General features: G+C 35.3%; 1 protein-coding gene across 3 annotated transcripts in view; it reads left to right on the forward strand.

Annotated features, from left to right (window-relative positions):
• The window catches only part of LOC136835067 (teneurin-m-like), a 555,645-nt gene that overhangs the window by 523,210 nt on the left and 9,037 nt on the right, over positions 1–23,398 (forward strand). For 2 of the 3 annotated variants that reach the window (XM_067098230.1, XM_067098240.1), the window contains exons 12-20: positions 83–290; positions 10,354–10,380; positions 11,622–11,841; positions 12,986–13,221; positions 15,508–15,681; positions 17,006–17,178; positions 18,730–18,979; positions 19,862–21,297; positions 21,431–21,666. In XM_067098230.1, coding sequence (XP_066954331.1) covers positions 83–290; positions 10,354–10,380; positions 11,622–11,841; positions 12,986–13,221; positions 15,508–15,681; positions 17,006–17,178; positions 18,730–18,979; positions 19,862–21,297; positions 21,431–21,666 — 2,960 coding nt within the window. The remainder of the gene's footprint in view (positions 1–82; positions 291–10,353; positions 10,381–11,621; positions 11,842–12,985; positions 13,222–15,507; positions 15,682–17,005; positions 17,179–18,729; positions 18,980–19,861; positions 21,298–21,430; positions 21,667–23,398) is intronic. The other variant, XM_067098249.1, reaches the window with a different exon arrangement.

Here is a 23,398-nt window from a genome sequence, read left to right on the forward strand (position 1 = left end):
CCATTGTTTCAAAGAATTTAAAAGTCAAAGAAAAATACCAGGGCATAACTAACTCTTTCTTTCATTCGTCCCTTTTGAGTAGATGGTTTAGTGGACTGCGCTGATGCCGAGTGCTGTTCGACCCCGGCATGCCAGCAGTCGACCCTTTGTTTGACCTCCGTGGATCCCATCGACATCCTACTCAGGAAACAGCCTCCTGCAGTAACTGCGTCGTTCTTCCAGAGAATGAGATTCATCGTGGAGGAAGGGTCCGTCCAGAACTATGCTAAAGGCCCCGCCTTTAACCAAAGGTAAGTTGAAGGGTGCCCTGGAGAAAATGGAGATAGGGAAACGACTCGTCGGGGAGAGTGGAGTTTAGCAGTTTCGTGAGAGGGGAAGTAACAACTTGAACACTTGCCGCTGCTATGCTATACAGACCGGTATATACAGTCGTAGAGAGAACAGGGACTTTGGTGAGTGTTAGGAGGGGATAGTTATCCAGTAGGTAAATTGCATTTCGATCAGTTGATGGCTAACTTCTCCTAGGAATGAGTTTAATGTGGCCTCTCACTTTCTCTCTTTCTCTCTCTCCCTCTCTTTCTTTCTCTCGCTTTCAGGGTTTATATTTCAGTTAAAGACTGTTACAAGAACAATGGGTCAATCGAGTTTTATGATTAGATAAGCGCTGAGTGTAGATCCTGCAACGGTGTTAGAAAGAAGTAATTTCACCAAGAGCACCTTTTAGCACTGTCTCATGGAACCACTAAAAAAGTCGTGTTCATGAACAGTGGTTTCTTGAAATGTATTTATTCCAAACAAAGAAAGTTCTTCTGAAGACTAGAAACTGAACTAAAGACCTTTTATGGAAATTACACGGTTTTATCTTTCTGTAGGAAGCACAGCCAGTCTACCACTAACTCAAAAGTACTTGTCATTTCACTCGAGACGTTCACAAATATATATACAGTTACGAGTTCAGAAACGATTGTTGCAGCTGAGCAAAGTCACTGTATGATTCCGTAAATGAGGTACATCAATACCAGATGCAGTAGCAAGCTATTGTTGACTTGTTTGTTGAATGGCTAAAACCAAAAGTAGAGAACAATGTTTTGTAATCGCTTCTTTTTCAAGCAGTTAGGATTTGATTTTTCTTTGAATGAAAAGCGTCTGCATCTAACAAGTACGGAATAAAAAATAAGTGTGGATGTCTTTTTAAGAAACCTAAACATCACTCTTCTAACGACCCTCATACAGTAGGCCTAATGATTTTGTGATAGATGCGCTGGAAGAGTGTTTTTTTTTGTTTTTTTTTCTTCAACATTACTCAAAAATTCACAGTACACCTACACTGTCCGTTCACTTCGGCCGTCACCTGCAACTTAAAGAAAAATATTCGGCCGTTTCGCGAAAGTAAAATTGCGTAAATGTTGGAACCTTTATAAAAGCGTTTTGCTCATGACCATTATCGAATTTTCCCATTTGAACGGACACGCCAGCGTGTGTCCATTCCATCATATTGCCGACAGTATTGACCAATTCGTGACAGTAATTGCGGTATATGGCAACTGTAGAGTCGACCGAACTAAATATTGCTGCAAAATATTGATTGTGTAAACTTACCAGTTGATTGCATTTTGACCCTATGGACTTGTTATTTAAAGAGAAATATTAACTCTCTCTCTCTCTCTCTCTCTCTCTCTCTCTCTCTCTCTCTCTCTCTCTCTCTCTCTCTCTCTCTCTGTGAGTTGGCCAAACTGAATTTGATCATTTGGAAATTTGTTATTTTAGACAAAAGTACATATTATCTCTCTCTCTCTCTCTCTCTCTCTCTCTCTCTCTCTCTCTCTCTCTCTCTCTCTCTCTCAGGAATTTGATCCCAAACATAGACAACTAACACCAGAATCTATTGCACGTGATCTCGGTTGCCCTTTGTGGGCTCTGATCCTTTCTGCATCCTTTCGTAGGGACACTTCGTCTGCTCTGTAAGGTGTGCAAACGTATCATTCAAATTAACACTGCAATGCCTGAAAGATCTATGGTGCTAATATTCTCCCGTAAACTTCTCTTACGTTGATATTTGGTACACTAATGGCAGGCCACTTGCTGCAATTTGTGTTAGCGTCCACATTCAGTATTTCATTGCGTGGTTTTTGGAGTGCAACAGCAAGTGGGACTGAGGTCTTCTGTTGTGTTCTTTCGGGGATGAGAAAATTCGTATTTAGTATCGACATTTTATTTTTATATTTTATGTCATAAAACTTTACTTATATATATATATATATATATATATATATATATATATATATATATATATATATGTATAATACAATATAAAGATCATTTACGATGATTATCAAAATGTTTCTGAAATAAATAACCAGGTTTAAAATTTCCCTTGCGTGATTTATCGTCAAACAATACGAATAAAACTGGAAATAATGAAACATGTAGACCGATGCCGATCTTTAATTATCGCGCCATCTCTCTCTCTCTCTCTCTCTCTCTCTCTCTCTCTCTCTCTCTCTCTCTCTCTCTCTCTCTCTCCATCGCCCAGTAATTACCCCGTCCACAACAGCAGACCTGGAGGATGTTGAACAATGGCGCCGGGTTGATGTGTTAATGCTGTGGTTAAATTGAGGCCTTTTGCCGCGTTTCCTGTCTGGTTCTGCTAATGTCATGTTCACATTCCCAGGTTCATATTCACCTCTTGATTTAGGGTGATTAAGGGTCCTCCAGAGTCTCTCTCTCTCTCTCTCTCTCTCTCTCTCTCTCTCTCTCTCTCTCTCTCTCTCTCTCTGAAATCAAGTGATGTTAATTATCTGGGCATTGTAAAGTAATATACAAGGGTGCAAATCCTCTGTTATCAGCGATATCACAGAATCTTACGAACGAGTTTTTCAGACTTGATTTAAAGTTTCTTTAAACTTGATTTTAAACATTTTAATTTGATTTAAAGTTTTTAGACTTGATTTAAAGTTATTTAGACTTGATTTAAAGCTTTTTTACTTGAGTTAAAGTTTTTCAGGCGTGATTTAAAATTTTTCAGATCTGATATAAAGTATTTTTTACTTGATTTATAGTGTTTTTAGACGTGATTTAAATTTTTTTAGACAATTTAAAGTTTTTAAAATTCAATTCAAAGTTTTATGGACTTGATTTAAAGTTTCCTTAGACGATTTAAAGTGTATTTAGACTTGATTTAATATGTTTTTAGACTGTAAAGTTTTTTCAGACAATTTAAAGTTTTTAAAATTAAATTCAAAGTTTTATTTACTTGGTTTAAAGTTTTTTTAGACGATTTAAAGTATTTAGACGCAATTTAATATGTTTTTAGAATGTAAATTTTTTTTTAGACAATTTAGAGTTTTTAAAATTCAACTCAGTTTTATTTACTTGATTTAAAGTTTTTTAGACTTGATTTAAAGTGTTTTTAGATTTGATTCAAAGTTTTTTTTAGACAATTTAAAGTCTTTAAAATTCAGTTCAGAGATTTATGGACTTAATTTAAAGTTTTCCATTCGATTTAAAATTTTTGAGACGATTCAAAGTTTTTTAGACTTGACTTAAAGTATTTTTAGACGAGTTAAAGTTTTTTTAGACTTGATTGGAAGTGTTTTTAGACTTCATTTAAAGTTTTTTAGACGATTTAAAGTTTTTAAAATTTAATTCTAAGTTTTATGGACTTGATTTAAAGTTTTTTAGATTCAAGTTAGTCTTTCAGAGGTGATTAAAATTTTTTACACGTGATTCAGAGTTTTTCAGACTAGGTTTAAAGATTTTAGACTTGATCCAAAATTTTTAGACGTAATTTAAAGTTATGAGACTTGATTTAAAAGTATTTTAGATTTGATTTAAAGTAAATTACAATTATTTCAAGGACCTTCGAGATCCCGAAATGTTATATAAGAAGCCACTTAAAATTCGAATAAAGGCAGAAGTACCAGTCGAAAAACTTATGTTAAATGAAGAAAAATGTAATTTCAAAAATTTAATGAACAAAAATATATTTTTAAAAACCTTATGAGGAAAAATGTTTTTTAGATTTTGAAGAAAAATAATTTTTAAAAGTACTATGAAGAAAATTGTATTTTTAAAAATCTTATAAAATATGTATGTTTTAAAAGTCTTATATAAATAAAAATATATTTCCAAAAGTCTTGCGAAGTAAAACATATTTTTTTTTATTTTATGAATAAAAATATGGAAGAAAAAGATTTTTGTTAAAATTTTAAGAATATATTTTGAAAAATCTTATGGAAGAAAAATTTTTTTTTTTTAAATTTCATGAAAAAAATACTTTTACAAATCTTTTGAAGAAAGATAGCTTCAAAAATCTTAGGAGGAAATATATAATTTCAAAAATCTGAAGAAGAAAAGTATATTTTAAAAAATATAATAAAGAAAAATAAATTTCTTTTAAAGTCGAAATTCTGATTTTTCGGGATAAGCAATCCTTTATAGTTGACGCAACAGTTTAGGAGGACGCAAGCGCCTCGCCTTGTCGGCCATAACTTCATTAAACTTTAAGGTTCCATTAAGGGAGCGTTAATTAAGTGAGGTTTGAGGAGACCAGAGGGATCTCATGGAAAGCCTTTTAACCCGAAAGAAAATGGCAAACAAGCACCACTCGATGGCCTCCTTATAGCCCATAACCGGCAGTAATTATTCTCGTGTCCAATAAACATCGGTTTACATAGCTCCCAAGTTACGTTCTTCCAGAGGAATGGTGTGGCAGAGGTTTTTCGTTTTTTTTTTTTATGTGGCTGTCCAGTGTTGTTATTATTATTATTATTATTATTATTATTATTATTATTATTATTATTATTATTGACTATAGTTAGGTAACTGTACATATATATTTAAAAATAAAACTGGATAGTTTTGTTTTTAAATATTTGCAGTCACATAACTGTGGATTTGTTTCTCCATTTGAAACTCATGCTACTCTTGAGTATTATTATTATTATTATTATTATTATTATTATTATTATTATTATTATTATTATTATTATTATTATTATGGAGCGTCATCGTAAATTTTTATCTCAGACATCTGTTTAAGAACATTTTTTTTCACTCGGTTTAAGTCGGTTAGCGCTATGCAATAGTACTGATTAATAGGAATGTGCATATAAAAATTGCCTTAATTTTGTTCGTCTGAAACTCCACTTAACATTGTAGAAGACACTGAAAAGTAACTTAAGGTCATATAAATTAATGCTATATTTTTTTTAGAAGACACTGAGTAGTAACTTAAGTTCATATAAATCAATACTATCTTTCGTAAAAGACTCTGACTAGTAACTTAAGTTCATACAAATTAACAGAATCTCTTGTAAAAGAGACTCAGTAGTTACTTAAGTTCTTACAAAGTAACACGATCTTTTGTAACAGACACTGAATAGTAACTTAAGTTCATATGAATTAACACTATCTTTTGCAAAAGAAATTGAATAGAAACTCAAGTTCATATAAATTAATGCTATATTTTGTAGAAGACACTCAGTAGTAACTCAAGTCCATATAAATTAACGCTATATTTTGTAAAAGACACTCAGTAGTAACTCGAGTCCATATAAATTAACGCTATATTTTGTAAAAGACACTCAGTAGTAACTCGAGTCCATATAAATTAACACTGTCTTTTGTAAAAGACACAGAAAAGTAACCCGAGTTCATATGAATTAACACTGTCTTAGAAGTGAATTAAGTCACGGAACGGTTTTCACCTTGAGTTGGAATTCGGAATTTTGTGACGAGAGCCACTCTTCGTCACCGGCGGTTGATTTTTGACGAGGCATGGCGATGGAGGGCTTTCCAGATCAGAAGAGCGATTCTTTCAGTCCTTGTGTCTATACGTAGAAAGAGAGGAGAAAGAAAGCCAAGTGCCTGGGACGGGTCTGAAAGATTCGCTTCACTTGACGTATTAGCACCGCAGAATTGTGAGCACTGAAGAATTCAAGAGAGAGGATTTTGGCGAAGATTTATCCTGTATACGTGACTTGTGAAACTTTAATTCGTTATTTGCTCTGTATTTCTACAGATTTTTATTTTTTAAGTTTGTAAGCCAGTAGGCTACTATAAAATCAGTAGCTTAGTTTTGCTAGACGGTGAGTCTTCAACAACCTTTTTTTTTTTTTTCTCAAGAAAATCCTATTAAAGTATCACCTGCACATTGGCCGTTCCGCACTTTATATATTAATATATATATTACTGTACAGTATTTATATATACACACACACACACACACACACACATACAGTATTTATATATACACACATATATATATATATATATATATATATATATATATATATCAGTCTCATGGAAAGAATTATTATAGTGCTTTTTCGTTTTGTTCACTTCGTTCATCCATTCCGCGCACACATTCAGAGGGTCGTGCTATTTCATAATAGATTTTGAATACTGGACCTAGGAGTGAGTAGGGAGAATTGCTGAATTAAGGAAGCGTAACGCATATGAGACGATGAAGTTCACAACAGTTCACTCGTTATGCTTGTTTTTGTAGCAAATTGGCTAATGGTTTACCGTCGATTTTTTTTTAACTCGTGATAAGTTGCAATTGATGTGGTTTAATGCAAACATTTACGTGCATTATCTTTCGTGCTTGAGTTCTTTTGCCCCTTATTCATTTTATATATACCTATATGCATTTTTCAGTAAAACTTCGTGGTTTTTCTGGTCTTTTAGAGAAGTGGCATTTATCCCAAAGGCATTTCGAAATTAAAGTATCAAGTTATACTTTAAGTCGTGTGCCCTTCTGTAAAATATTTCAATCAAAGAAAATGTACAGTATAATGCGCGTCGTTTGCAATGGGGGACTAAAGCCAACGTCTCACATGCAAGTTCCAGACATCTTTATAAGCATCTCGCCACCAAATTTTGCAACAATTGACCAATATTTATTCATATTTTTTTAAATTTGTGACGATATTTAAACAGTGTATGATGACGATTCTTTACTTTTCTGTAAAGAACATGCATGACGTCAAATTTTACCAGTGTAGAAAATACACTGGCTGCTTGTCTGTAAAATTCTGTGTGATTCCACTATAAAACAGAGTTTTCGTATACTTCCCAAAAGTGAGAAAAAGTGCCTCTTCGAAAGTATAGTAATCTCTGGAGCTATTTGATATAACGCCAGAGTTTTAGCAAAGATTTAATCACTGTCAACGTCTAACATAGCTTTTACAGTAAAAGGGTTCATGCAGTTAATACTGGATTAAGAAAAACAGTGCGTCATTAATAAAGTAATTTCACACTGCCAAATCCTGCGTAGATATTTTTAATTGCATTGTGTTGCACTGCTCACGCCAAACTGTGTGGCAGGTGCAGACGTCTTAATATTGTATGATCTTGCATTAAATGCAATGTCTTCTATACATTACGCATGGGCCAGTAGATTATATAAATATATATATATATATATATATACATACATTCATATATATTATACATATATCATTTTATAATTATAATTTTATGTAGTGACGTTCTTTTTTATTAAACAAAAATATGTCATTGCAGCCTTGAAAATGCAATGGATTATTGCGAAACGCCATCGGCCACAATAGATGCTGTTAATTGTTCGTTTGCCTTTCCATTAAGTTTTATATATATATATATATATATATATATATATATATATATATATATATATATATATAATGCGAGCGTGTGTGAGTTACACAAGTCTTGGGTTATTTCATAAATAGTCAGTGAACTGCGAGAAAATTAAAGACTTCGCTTGGCGGAGAAGCCAAGTTATATCTGCTTAGCCCAGTGGAAGCATGTTAATTAGAGAAAGCCTCTGTTGCAATTGAAATAAATGCCCACCTTGGATTAACATCACTCTTCCTGAATCTGCTTCTAAAATCTCGCAGAAACATGCAGGGTGGAGATAGTTTTCGCAAAAGAAATAAAAATATGTGCAGTTCATAGACAATGCCCTTGTGCCTATCAAAGTGATTTTCAAGAACTTTTCACTGGGATGCACAAAATAATTATAAATACAGTGTAATGATGGTATATATATACATATATATATATATATATACATATATATATATATATATATATATATATATATATATATATATATATATATATATATATATGTTGATATACAGAATTATTATAACTATCATAAGCTGGAAATTATTTATCGTGTGATAAAAAGTATCGTATTTCAGCTGATTTTTGAGCGCCACGATTGTAAAACTTTGCTCATTAGTTAATTTTCCTAGGTTTTTTTTAAAGGAGGTGAACGTTCTGAAGTTCTTTGATGCTTTAATGTAATTTAATAATTTTTGTATTCCAAATCAGGATTGTTGACCATATTAGGTAACCAGACGACTTCATTATAGTTTACTTGCTTGAACGGTTAATAATTTTAGTATTGACTGTAATAACATTAATAACTTTTTTATTTCAGATGCCATAAATTTGTTTCGAGTACGGTATTAAAGACTGAACATGTTTCATGATTGATGTTAAAAATGAAGATTTGTTTTTTAGGAAAAAAACACTAGAGAAAAATTTTTATAATAGGAAATTAACGGGGTCCATTTTGATTTAGGACATCCGTGTGCTTTGACTCAAGCTCTCTAGTTCTTTCGTGTGAATATTAATCAGTCGTCCAATGTCATCTAGCTATGCATTATACACAACGGCATTTTATACTGTACTTTATTTTTTTTGTTTATTTATTTATTATTTTTTTTCGTCCCGAGAATTGTGTTGGGAACCCTGGAATGATGTTCTTAGACAAGCCTAGCTTGCTGACATTTTTATGTATTTCTCTTTTTTTCACTGTTAGATACGTGATACATCTTGGGAAAGACCAAAAATGATCGAAACTTTTGCAGTGTTAGAAAGTGAATCAATGAAATTTTAAAACAAATCTGAGACAAGTTTAAATTTGGAAAGGGATCATCATATACCTCATGGCTTTAGTTTTAATCTACACACCATCTTGTGACAGCTTTAATTTTACATGTACGCTCTCATATTACATCTTTAAGTCTCTTCATTGTAGTAAGCCATTTCCCATTGTCATGACAAGCCACTGGGTCACAAAAATCATGCTTACGATGTACAGTACAAGAAATTTAGGAGAAATTGCCACATGTAACGGCAAATAGGGTTGACTTTTCTTTAGCTGACATGTGTCTCGCTTTCTGCTTCACTGTTTGGTGCTTGTCTGTCCCGTTATTTTCGTTTTTCTTTTGTTTCTTTTGCGTGTGTGAGCGCCTGTGTATCTGCCAATATTTGTTTTATTATTTATGTGTGTGGGTATTCAGTGTCCTGTCGTCTTCCGTTCCTGTGCTGTCTTTTCCGTTCCTCGACCTTGCTGCCAAGTCACAACCCTCCTTTTGCACAGCTTACTTGTTCGTGGAAACAGAAATACAAAACAAGTGACTACAGAAAGACAGCTTTCTCTAGCTTCTATCCGCCATCTTTGTCAGAGCGCGTTGCCGGTAATGTGGTCCCATGTGTTTGTTTTCTTATGTGCTTCTGTGCGTACTGCTCAAGTCTGTTCAGTGTTATTAATGCATGCAGAATTGCCACACAGACAACATTCCAACACGAGCGAAAACGCCAAGTATTTTTAGAATGATATTCGTGACGTATACTGCTGTGGAATGAGTGTGCGCCATTAGGAATCATCAATGTGTACTTTAATCAATGATGCTCTCTGTTTCTATGTGTAGGTATTTGTCCATGTCTCTAGAGTCCTTGACGGTGAGTATGAGTATGGCACTCTTTAATGTCATGTCATATTGAACCTCTCATTATTAAATCCCAGGCATGAAGTGATTACCTTTTTATATTTTTATACTTATATTTTTTATGCTCAGTTGACCGCCGCAGTCTTTCTTTTTTTTTTTTTTTATTCTGACGATCCCCATCGTGTGACTCCACTACTACAAGTGCCCTCAAGAGTTGCCGGGTATGTTAGTTCACTACTACGAAGCGGTTTCGGCGAAAGATTTTGATGAACAAAGATCAGATTCAAAAAATATTTTAAAACGCTTTGGTTCATTATTTTCTCTCTCTTCATCGTTGAATGTACAAGAAAGGTGAAAGTTTTTTTTTTTTTAATGCAGTCCACAACTTGAACATTTTATTTATTTTCATTTCCAACGGTCGACTCGAATTTGGACCTGACGTGGTTAATTACATGCAGGATTTTATTTATTTTCTTATTATTTTATTAATAATAGCTGTAGAGATTCGAAGTTATATCTGGCTGGTTGCTAAGGTAAACAAAGGGAGCAAGAGCTTATACTTTAATGCGTTGCTTGACTCCTTCCTCTATTTCACTAATACATACGGTCTATTTTTCTTCAGCATGCACAGGATTTTCATAAATGAGAGGTGAGTGTTACAGTGCATGCCGTAGACAGTGGCTTCCAGCATGAGTTGCATGGTACTGTTTGGTTTATTGGTTTATTTTTCCCATTATTAGATCACCACTGTAGTCTTTTATTTCAGCATTCTAGCGATGCCGCGTTTTTTTTGCTGATTGTTTTCGGTTTTCATTTAACTAAAGCACTTTTTCTTTAGATTGCTCAGTAAAAGCTGTGGCAGTTGTGTTTTGACTACCTCTTGTTATGCATTGCTTGCTTCATCAGACTCCCCAACTACCGTTTTAAATCATACATTAAACCATTGTCTTTTTCTTTTTCTTTTTTTTTTTTTTTTTTTTTGTATACGAGCAGGTCTGTTCCTTGAGTGTGACACCTGTTAACGAGTACGCCACATAACAAATCACTGGTTCCCATAATAGCGTCTCTTTAACCGACCACTTGGTCGTAACGTGGAGTGGTTTCTTCCTCGTGTTGTGGAAGCTTGTTTTATATATCCCGTTTTTATATTTATACCTGTTTGAGAATGAGTCCTCTTTGGGAATGTTCTATAGAACAGATTTTTTCCTTTTTCTGCATGTTTCATACATTTTAATTAATCTAATCTTTCCTTTGCAACATCATGTGCATATATTGCGTGGTGTGTACATACAGCATAAATAAGTGCAAGCATATATATATATATATATATATATATATATATATATATATATATATATATATATATATATATATATATATATATATATATATATATATATATGTATGTATGTATATGTATTTATATATATGTCTGTGTGTATGTACGCGCTCGTGCACACATAATTCTTGTGCATTACACAGTGCATTCTGTCCCATTGTTAACATGAAGAAGGTGCTTCCTTATGTATTCCATTTCTACAGTTTTTACATTGTCAGTTGTTATGAGTATTATGTATTTTAGTCGCCTAATTCTATTGTAAGTTAGATTAAATTGATGACAGCTTTCTTTTACAATCCCGTCCTCATGAATTATGAAGCCTCTAATTTGTAACGACGGAGCCATCATCTTGTGCTTCTTATTGACACATAATTATATTTATATATCCCCACAATGAGATATTGACAGCCTTTGTACACTGACATTCACGTCAGGTGAGAACGTTACCATGCGATCATTGTCACTGTTTTTAGAGGGAAGGTAACTAACTATTCTCTGAAGTGAGGGATTTGGAAAAATATTGATAACGGTCATGTGTGTAAACCCATCAGCCGAGCATCGGTGGTAAGGGGCCGAGTGATCAGCGGACGCGGGACTGGCCTGCGTGGAGTGAGGGTGTCGCACTATCGCTCTGCAGACATGGGCTTCACTCTGACGAGGCCCGGAGGGTGGTTCGATCTCATGGTCAACGGCGGTGGAGCCGTCAAGCTCCTCTTTGGAAAGTCTCCGTTCCTTCCCGTCACCGAGACTGTCTGGGTGCCGTGGAATGAGGTACGTTTTTATAAAGATTATAAGTCCTTTCTTCATTATAGCTAGTGTCTTCGAGCACGTTTCACTTTCGTAGGCATTTAGAATTTGTAGTGTCAATAAATACTTAGCCTGTCATTTTTCACAAAGTCCCTCCTTTATTATAGCTAGTGTTTTCGAGCACATATCACATTCATGGACTTGTAGGATCTGCAGAGTCAGTTAATAATAAATACTTAACCTGACACCGCCGTAATTCGGCTGCATTATCTACTATTAACGCCACAGTCACGAAAATATTTTAGCTCCTTTGACACTTTTCATCGATAGTCATTTTAAGTACTTCGATGACATATTTGTGCGTTAAATACATAATTTTAAAATATTAGAACACCTCATTACGAAAATTATTATGTTTAGAACTGGGATAGGGTCGTAAGGGTGTGTTTTGCTGCTTTCTATCCTATTTTATCCTGCAGACATTAATGCAACGCATCAGAAGAAAAAGGAAAGGAGTTATTCTTAGAAGTTAAATTTCTGATATTTTTTGAAGTATTTCTAATTTTTTAAGTAAAAATTACTTGTATTTAGTTAAGTGTCTTCGTTTGTATACTTAACTCGCAATATTTTTTTCTATTTCACTTATGGACTTTAAGAGCAAATTATAGAAATTTCAGTGCAAGTTCAAGAAACTTTTTCTTTACTCGTATATCTTGTTCGTTCACTACTAATTAAGATTACATAACCTTACGGTTCATACATCTTGAATCTCCCTTCTAAGAGTACCAAAGAATGCTCCTGATTCAATAAAGCACGTATTATTGAATATTATTATTCCTCTTTCAGTCCAAAAAGAATTATTATTATTATTATTATTATTATTATTATTATTATTATTATTATTATTATTATTATTATTATTATTATTCAGATGATGAACCCTATTCATGCCTACATGGGTCGTCGACTTGAAATTCAAGCTTCCAAAGAATACGGTGTCCATTTGAAAGAAATTACAGAAGATAATAGGAAATACAGATAGAAGAGACTAGTTGTTAAAAACAAAGATAAATTAAGTAATTGATAGATTATAAAAATGTCAATAAATTATTAAAACTACGGTAGCTCTGTAGACAGAAGACCTGATTTGATCCCCCGTTTTCTCCAGATTGTTGTGATTGATACCGTCGTCATGACTACTGTCGAGGTGGTTCCTCCTCCACAACCGACTCCATGCCCAGACCACAGCTATGATGCGCTGAAACCCGTCGTTCTGGCAACATGGAAGCATGGCTTCCAAGGCGGCTGCCCTGAGTGCTCGGCTATCCTGACAGAGTCACAAGTAGTTCAAGAGAGTTTAAGCATCCCGGGAACAGGACTGCACTTGGTTTATCACTCATCAAGGTGAATATCCTTTGGAATGTAGCACTGTACATAAAAGTAATTGTATAAAGTAATTATACACACACACCAACTAGCAATTGAAGCTATTATTAAGGTCAAGGGTCCACTTGATCACCGGAAAGGACAGTTTTATACTGGATCTTTCTGCAGGTATGCCCAGCCTCTTGCTTCCTTTACGCTGAAACCCTGATAAGTTCTTCACACGCGTCCTCCTCTATTCATATGCAACATTAAATATGTCACGCCTTCCGATCTCACCACGTTTCTTGTATCATGTATGATTTATAGTAAGACTTCGTTGTCATAGGGTTCAGTACCTAATTATTGTTTGTTGAATTATATCAAATTCGAGGGTTTTTTTTATAATAACTGTACTTTTTACCAATATCCTTTGGGTAATGTTCTCCCAATCTGCAAAGGCCTTTAAATGTAGGACTTATGTACACCATATAGTACCTCCATTCCATCGACATCGATTTTGAAGGTAATGGGGCCGTAGCCTTTTCTGTTACCAGCAAGATTGAACATTAAATATGTCCCTGAATACTGTGAGTTAAACAAAAGTTTCCTTCCGTTGGATCTTTTGTGAACATTCATATTTCTGTTACTTCTGGCTTTGTCTCTCGCCAAGTTCTTGTGCCAGCATTGGATCTGTGAGTTCTCAATGAATATACAAGACCATTTCGTTGACATTCCATAGATGGATTGTACTTTGGAACCCAGATTTATGTGCTCAAGGCATTTCACACATGAGCGAGATCAGACTTTTTATGGTTTTATTGTTCACGCTCTGAGACATCAGTATTGGTTAAGGAAACAGACATCATGTATTCGTAATCACCTTTTACTACTGTTTTGACCTCTTTTAAATCAGCCAGGAATGACTGTACTTCCTGACTTGAAGAAAAGATATTGATGGCATTTGTAGAATTTAGGAAGAAAATTATTTCAAATGAAGACATTTAAAATATTCATCCCTTACAGAAACATTATTGGCCTTTCCAATGGTTCTTAATTTCTGAAAAACCAATTTTTTTGTTTTCTTCCAACGGGTGGATTGTTAGCCCACACTGCTGGTGACAAGGCCATCTTGTTTAGCCTTCTTTCCTTGAGCAGTTCGTCTTACAACATTTCCATTACTTCTGATCTGCCTTCTGTGCCCTTTACAAACCACTGAGTGCAAAGGCCTGTCAAGGTGAAAAACCTTAGGATTTTTCACCTTGACAGGCAAAGCACATAGCCTTGATCATACTCCAGTTCCATTCCCCAAGGAGTGCAAAAAAAAAAAATTGTGCTTGTATTTTGTCAAATCCTGCACTCACCCATCCACTTTGAAGCCTGCATTTTGTTCATCTTGTCACATATGGTTTTACCTCTTTCAGTTTTTTTTTTCTGATATCACTACATCCCGTGATGAAAGTGCAACAATTGTTCGTTTCCTCACATTTAGCAATGTTCCTCTGGGTCCTGTTGTTCACTGGCAGATTTCTCCTCTCTACGAACAATATACTACAGTCTCTTCTTCTATTGATGAATTTGCTGATCATACAAAAATCCATACTCTCTCTTACTTCCTGGCCATTGTGTATTGTTCACACTCAGTCTGAGATTGTTCTTTCCTTGGCAGCCTTGATATTAAGGTTCTATGTAAAGTGGGATCCCCTTACTCAAGTTCAGCTGTGTTGGCGAGGCGCTTTTACGGGATTTGAGAGAAAATGGCCATTTTAAACGCTTGTTAAAACAATAGAAGTTCAGATAAGCCCATTCAAAACCCGTAGCATCAGACTGCAAATCATTGCAAAGTAAACAGAAAAGTCTCCTCTTCATGTTTTAGTTATATATAATGTAGTATTGAAATTCTAAATAAAAACCTGAGTTTTAAAAGGAAGGTGGAAATAATACGTATATCTACACACAGTTCCACATTTATGAGAGGGTATTTAGAAGCCTCTTAACAGGCTTCGGAAGTTTTAGCTTTTGCACTTATTAATAGTTATCTTATTTCTGGTGATGCTGTGTTGGTGAAGTACAGTAGTTCGAAAATGCAGAGTAAATGATTTTGTACTAAACAAAAGAATACTAATCATTTTGATTAGGAATGATAAGATTTCAATTTTTATGGCTTTTGTTATTCTTCTTCTTCTTCTTCTTCTTCTTCTTCTTCTTCTTCTTCTTCTTCTTCTTCTTCTTCTTCTTCGTATTATTATTATTATTATTATTATTATTATTATTATTATTATTATTATTATTATTATTATTATTATTAACTAATTCCTCTCCCAACAGGGCCTTAGGATATGAGTCTACCATCCAGTTACAGCTGACTCCTTCAGTTATACCAGAAACCCTGCGTAGAATCTACCTCAGAATTACCATAGAAGGGATCTTATTTGAGAAAACGTTTGAGGCTGATCCAGACATTAAGTTTACTTATGCCTGGAATCGTTTGAATGTCTACAGGTAAGATTTTCTAGTAGATATTGGTGCGTTAGCGAAATAAACTTGTATTAGCCCCAAATGATACGACATTTCTCTGTAAATATTAAATATTGAGAAAAAAGTTTACCTTTTTTTTTTACATACCATGTGGGGTATTTTTAATCTGTGATTTCTGGCTGTTGTAAGATTGAAAGTAGGGTATTTAGTATTTTAAACCAAACTTAGCAAACAACTACACCGTAGAATATTTCAGTTACATTCGCTTGAAATGAGGAAATTCATTAAAAAAAAAAAGAGGCGTGTAAAACCCATCTGTACGAGTACTTATGTTCTTTGCATTTTCAAGTTCTGGATATTGTCATTAAATTCTTTAGATACAATAGCAGGGAAAAACAAGAAAGCTAACCTACTATTTGGTGTGGTATTTATGGTAAGAATAATATATTAAATTCATAAAGTACAAATTAACAAATTTAAATCCATAAGAGCTATGAAATTCACTACCAATTAACTTTCATGAGGTCAGAGAAAGAGACGAACAAAGTATGTGGCCACGAGAATATTAAAACAACAGAGTGCAAGATCTTTAGCATATGCAAGCAAACCACATAACATTGAAACAAAAGATTACGAAGAAGAATCGAATTTTACAAACAACAACGTCAAGTTTAAAGGGACTATATAACCATTGAGTGCACAGGACGGTCATTATGTTTGAAGCAGGTCTTCAGGTGCGGAACACCTGTCTAGGAATGGCTCGGGTACTGGGTAAACCAGGGAGAGGCAAAGGACATGAACAACAAGGATTACTGGGTTTCATTAGTTTCTCTTATAAAATCCTTCGAACGTCTTGTGCTGAATGGGGTCAAGAGCATATAGACCTGGGCTTAAATTGGCGTAATTAGCCTTTGTTAGCTGCCTTAATGTAGGCTAAGAGATTTCTCAAATCTTTCAACTCTGTTGTTTCAGGTAACTCGTGCCCCTATACTCTTTATATGTCACATTCTTATTCCCATGATTGAAGGTATGCAAAGGAGGAATGATTATGGATGTTTGACAGTGCAGATTGAATAAGCTTGTTATCCAAATTAAAAATAGTACTGTATATATCAGAGGCAAACTGACAAAGCCACATACTGTATTGCTTCTGAATTTCAGTTTTTAATTATGTATCATATTGTTTACCTTAGATGGTATCAGCCAGCATATCTTTCCGTTAATGCATGCTCACTGGAAAGACCTCTGTTTAGAAAGAATATGTAAAATTCCCTGTTTTGAAAGAACTGCGACTTTTTTTTAATATTTCATTTTTCTGATATGCACTTTCTGTGCTTTCCTCTTGCAGACAACGCGTATATGGTGCCACATGGGCTGTGGTGAAGGTTGGCTTTGCCTATATCAATTGCGATCAGATTATTTGGGATGCACAAACAACCCAAGTATCCGGACATGACATGAGCATATCTGACATTGGTGGATGGGATTTATCCATTCATCACAGATATAACTTCCACGAAGGTAAGTTGGAGCTAATGTATTTCATAGGTGGTATATTTAAAGACAGATATGTGACGTCTGTTACATATCAAAAAGGCATCCGTTTTGTTATGATATTGAAGTACAGTGTCGGGTTTGATCGAAATCTGGATTCAAATATAGTTTATTTGTGCTTAGCTACACATTTGCTGATGTACAAATATTTGATATCACCAGCAGATTTAGACAAAATATACCAGTGACTTTTTCCAATTAAATTTGTGAGACCTTGATGAAATTTAACGATTACAGTTTAGGGTAATTAAAGAAATTTAGGTCACGATTAGTTTTCTTGAATATACACTATATTTCTTGCCAATTTTTTTGGTTGGTCCTGGTAAACATGCAAAATTTTTGAAATAGATTTGTCTTATGTAAGCATTCTGAGTGGATATTATATGCACAGTAGTTAGTTATTCACTTAGTGCGGAGTTTTTTCAGTAGAATAAGTATGATTTTTTATTAATATTAATTTACGCTTAGTGATGCAGTTTAGTAAGTGAGCTTTTAATCAGTCAGAAGCAGGTTGTCCCAGTTACAGTAATCCTTCTGTTTTCTAAGTAATTTTTATTCCACTTACAGTCTCAAATTTTCATTTATATTTTTTTTATATTTCTAATCTCTCTTTCAGTTATTCCATATATTCTTAGCACTTTACTCCCTCCATGACCACATGGCAAATTTAGAATTATATGTGTTTCCCAAAGTCTGAGGATTACATTAGCAGTAATTCCACGATTTACTAAACGTGTTGCATACAAACTACCAGTAAAGCAGGGAATGGAATTCTGGAACAAGACAGTAAAAGTAATTCATTGCACAGTGACTTAAGCAAAAATATGAATGTAATTGTTGCCCGAACTGATCTCAGGCTCACGTGCGAAATCAAATTAATTTCAGCGTTAGGATTTTAGAAAGAGAGGAAGCATAAACTTTCAACTGTAGAGTCTGAAAAAATTCATCTTGTGCATACAAATTCCATTCAGTATGTGAGAAGGAAAGTGTGGGAAAGAATAGTATGCAGTAAACCAACTAAACATAGTTTGCTTACTATTGAATGGCATATTTCTTACTACTTAAATTTCCAAAAAAAAATTGTAATATGAACCAATTATATTTTCTATTTCTTATGATTTCAATCTTCTCTTTACATACATTTATCAGCCAAAACGATCACAATGACTAAACCACTACAAAGAGCTCCCTTTTGGGGGGGTTAGTGCCGTCAGTGCACCTCATGCGGTGCACTGTAGGCATTTTTACTTAAGGTTCTTTGCCGCATGCCTTCGGCCCCTAGCTGCAACCCCTTTCGCTCCTTTTACTGTACCTCTTTTCATATTCTCTTTCTTACATCTTACTTTCCACCCTCTCCTAACAATTGATTCATAGTGCAGCTGCGAGGTATTCCTCCTGTTACACCTTTCAAACCTTCTTGCTGTCAATTTCCGTTTCAGCGCTGAATGACCTTTGGCTAAATTCTATATTCAATTCAAACTACAAAGAGCTGAAGTCTCATGTATTCTTTTCCTTCAGGCATATTACAGAAAGGTGATGGACGTAACATGCATTTGAAGCAAAAACCCAGAGTACTGAGAACTCTGATGGGAGATGGACATCAAAGGGAAGTGTCCTGCAGGTCCTGTGATGGGCCAGCAGACAAACAGCGTCTGTTGACTCCAGCAGCCCTCGCTTCAGGTCCTGACGGTTCTCTGTATGTTGCCGACTTTAATTTGATAAGACGTATTCTGCCAGATAACACCGTCAAAACGGTCGTGAAGCTAAAGTAAGTATCTGGAGACATTTCTCCATAACCTACTTGTAGAAAGTTTCATTATTGTTATCATTTAGCTCGAATCTTTACTAGTCCAAATAAGATAGTTTATAAGGCACAAAAAAGTCTCAGATATCAAAAAACATAAACATAAAAATAAACACAACCCTCAGAAGAATATTACACCTTTAAATTCCCCTTCAGCAGTTTTTTTTATATATTACTTTTATTTTATTTAGAATCGACTTCTCACCCTGAAGAACATTATTTAACATATAGTCTTATCTGCTTTAAAAGACTGGTGCTTGCATTCATGGTAAGGGGACTATGACTCTTTGTTTCCCCTTCAAAAATAGTAACTGAACGTCATTTTTTTTATCACTTAAAGCTGTCATCATCGTCATCATCATCTCTCTTCATTCTTTTCCTTCAAAGACTACAGTAAGATAATCCACATAAATAAACATAAAAGTTCCTGGCAGAAAAAAACTTTTAGTGCTGCGGCCATGGAATGAGGCTATAAGTATATTAAATTTTTATGGGATGTGGTTCTGTTGCCTATTTCTTCCAGAGGTGTTAATTAAAGAATATATTTGTCCCATTTTAGCCCTTTGGGTAAAGAGCTTTTCACCTTATGTTGGCTGCCAGTATTCAGTTGTCAGTTACACTCAGTTCAATATTAAACTCATAACGTTGTCCTAAATGTAAAAAGAGATTAACTGATATTTTATTTAGGAAAGAAACCACTGTGTATAGTTTTTTGTGCAATTCTGGTGCTGTTCAGGAATCACCGTTCTTGTGAAATTATTCAAGTAGAATTCATGATTAGATGTTAATTGTAATTTTAATATATTCCTTTGTATATCTAATGAGAATTTTTTATTCACTTTTCAGCGAAACTCGGGTTTCTTATCGTTATCACCTTGCAGTCAGCCCTGTTTCTGGAGAGGTGTACATCAGTGATCATGAATCTCACCTTATTCTCAAAGTTCGTGATCCCGATGATTATTCAAGACCTGAGGAAAATTACATGCCATTCGTAGGTTCTGGTGAACGCTGCTTACCAGGTGATGAGGTAGGTTGTGGTGACGGATCATTGGCACGAGATGCTAAACTTCAGTATCCAAAAGGAATGGCAGTGTCACTGGATGAAGTCCTGTATTTTGCTGATGGCACTAATGTACGGGCAGTAGATTCTGACGGCCTTATAAACACAGTGATTGGAACACACCGACACAGGACACACTGGCGACCTCTTCCTTGTGAAGGAACAGTGCCTGTCACAGATGTTAGCTTGCGATGGCCTACTGCAGTAGCTGTTAGTCCCCTTGATGACTCGCTTTATGTCTTAGATGATCATCATGTCTTACGTCTGACTAAGGACGGTCAGGTGAAAGTAATGGCAGGTAGACCTCTACACTGTCCACCCCTTGGACACGATGCACCCTCAGATCTAGCTGCTCACACTACTCTCCGCTCCCCACAAAGCCTTGCATTTGCACCAACTGGGGATCTCTACATCGCAGAGAGTGACAATGAGCGTATAAATCGTGTTCGCGTTATTGAAACTGATGAGAGAATACACGATTTTGCAGGCGCAGACTCAAAATGCAATTGCCAAGAGGAGACTTGTCCTTGCTATGATGAATCACACGTATTGGCTGCCACCGCTGTATTTTCAACCATTTCAGCTCTCTCTGTAACGCCAGATGGTGTAGTTCATGTTCTAGATCAGGGTAACCTACGTATACGCTCTGTTACTTCTTCTATTCCAGAGCATAATGATGAACGGATGTATGAAATTTACTCACCTGAAACCCAGGAGGTATACATTTTCAACAGATTTGGTCATCATGCATTAACAAGGAGCATACCTACAGGACGTACCATTTATACATTTGCATACAACGTGAACACCAGCAATGGTAAATTATCCACTGTGACAGATGCTGGAGGAAACAGAGTTTCTTTCCTTCGTGATTACACGGGGCAAGTGACTATGGTCGAAAATTCACGGCAGCAGAAGTGCCGGCTGCAGATGTCGCGTACGAGAAGATTGGAAGAGTTGGTGACGCCTGATGAACACAACGTCACTCTCACTTACCATGGTGCCACAGGCTTGCTACGCTCCAGGATGGACTCCACTGGCCGTGCTCACGTTTACACTTACGACAAGTATGGTCGTCTGACTCGATGTGTCACACCCTCCGGACAAGTTGTTGATTTGGCGTTTGATTTAAGCCAGAAAGGTGCGAGAGTTACTCTCACCAGGGATGGCACAGCACCTGTCACCATGCTAATCAAAGGAGCACTTGTTACAGAAACAGTGGGTAAGTTGTGCTTTATATGATTTAAAATAGTAGCATGTCATTACAGAATGGTCATCAAAAAGGTGATATACGAGTGTAGATTTCAAATTATAAAAACACAGACTTATTCAGATAAATTTTATCACTATTTTAGGCACTGCTTCAAGGGTAACTGCCCAGCTACCTGATGGATCAGTGATATCTCGAACTGCATGGGGTCATCATATAGCCACAGAAACGGTTCCATACACACTTCTGCAAGACCACACCCTTGCGCACTCGTATCCAGTGTCTGGACGTCAAAGGACTGAAATTGGAGATGAGCTGGTCAACAGTTTTGACTGGAAGTACTTTGTGGAAACAAGTGAGCGACATGGCCCAGTGACACAGGTCAGTATTTTTGCTGTTTTTTTTTTCTGGGAATGAAGTTCTACGGCATTTACATTAAGTTAATTCTTTGCATATTCTTTGAATTCTACGTAATGAATATTTAGGTCACATCCTGAGATCGATGAAAAGAATGGCTTTAGCATATATGTAATTTCAAAATACAGTAGAATAATTTATAAGCGAATAGTTAATCTATGAAAGAATACACGATACTTCATTTTCTTCGCTCTTTGAAAATTTCATGAAAGAGTGCTGTGAGGTGAAAACTTTGTTCCATGGACAATACGCAAAACTTGAATTACATTTTACTAAAATGCATAGCAAAAACAGTCAGACATTTGTTGCATATGATAATTGAATTACAGTACTTCGTAGTAAAGTAGACAGGCAGATCTAGATCGGATAAGTACTTCGTAGTAAAGTAGACATGTTCCTCTAGATCGGATAAGTCGGTACAAAACGCAGGTGACTGCGCCTCTCTTATAGTGACAATTCACATAATTTAAATTATGTATACAGTACTGTACTTGATGTAATTATAAGTTAATTAGAATTCTGCTTAGGTTTGTTGTCATGGAAAAAGGTTGGTTTTCAGGACTTCACTTTGTGAAGTCCTATATATTATTTTACCTTATAAGCACTATTACAAATGAAAGGACAAGATTCATTAATGTGATAGTTTTCGTCCAGTATATGTTTCAGCTTTCAGTATTGTGTCCATGTCATAGAAAGTAATGTGATGTAGCAGTGGTCTTCATTCATTTTTGTATTGGTACTACAAAATAAGAAATAGCCTAAAGTTTCTTGGTAAAAGTTTTCATGCTAAGTATATTCCTTGTTGCTCAAGCAAAGTACAAAATAATGTGGTGGGTCTCATTCCCTGACTGTTTTTAGATTGTAATACAATATGGATATTTTCACAAAATTTTGTTTGGTAAAATTATTATCTTGTTTGAAGAGTATTGTTGGATCATCGAGAGTTTGACTAGCTTTCAAAAGGATTCTGCATACCTCTACCACAATTCTCTGTAGTAATGTATTATATTTACACTGCTTTTATTACTGCTGTATACTAGCTGGAACTAAGGAATTTCCACCAAAAATAATTTTGAACTCCACATTACATAGCATGACAAAAACAAAATCCTGAGGTATGCAACCAGTAGGGGGTTAGTGCCGTGAGTGCACCTCATGCGGTGCACTGTAGGCATTACTTAGGGTTCTTTGGAGCATGCCTTCGCCCCCTAGCTGCAACCCCTTTCGCTCCTTTTACTGTACCTCCTTTCATATTCTCTCTCTTTCCATCTTACTTTTCACCCTCTCCTAACAGTTGATTCATAGTGCGACTGCGAGGTTTTCCTCCTGTTACACCTTTCAAATTTTTTACTGTCAGTTTCCGTTTCAGCTCTGAATAACTTACAGGTCCCAGTGCTTGGCCTTTGTCCTAAATTCTATATTCAGTTCAGTTCTGAGGTGTACATCGGATGAGTATATAATACAGAAACTGAAAGTAAATGCCACAATGAATGAAAAACAACAAAGGTGTAATTCTAATGTCTGCGGGATAGAAGGCTATGATTCAGTGATTTTTCATTCGATGCATTCAATTTTGGTAGGAGGCCTTAATTTGGGTCTCTCTCTCTCTCTCTCTCTCTCTCTCTCTCTCTCTCTCTCTCTCTCTCTTCGCCTTAGATTGAACTGCTTTTCTTCCCCTTTTCCTCCCATCTTAATA

The sequence above is a fragment of the Macrobrachium rosenbergii genome, chromosome 4 (assembly GCF_040412425.1).
Source record: "Macrobrachium rosenbergii isolate ZJJX-2024 chromosome 4, ASM4041242v1, whole genome shotgun sequence".
Taxonomy (NCBI): domain Eukaryota; kingdom Metazoa; phylum Arthropoda; class Malacostraca; order Decapoda; family Palaemonidae; genus Macrobrachium; species Macrobrachium rosenbergii.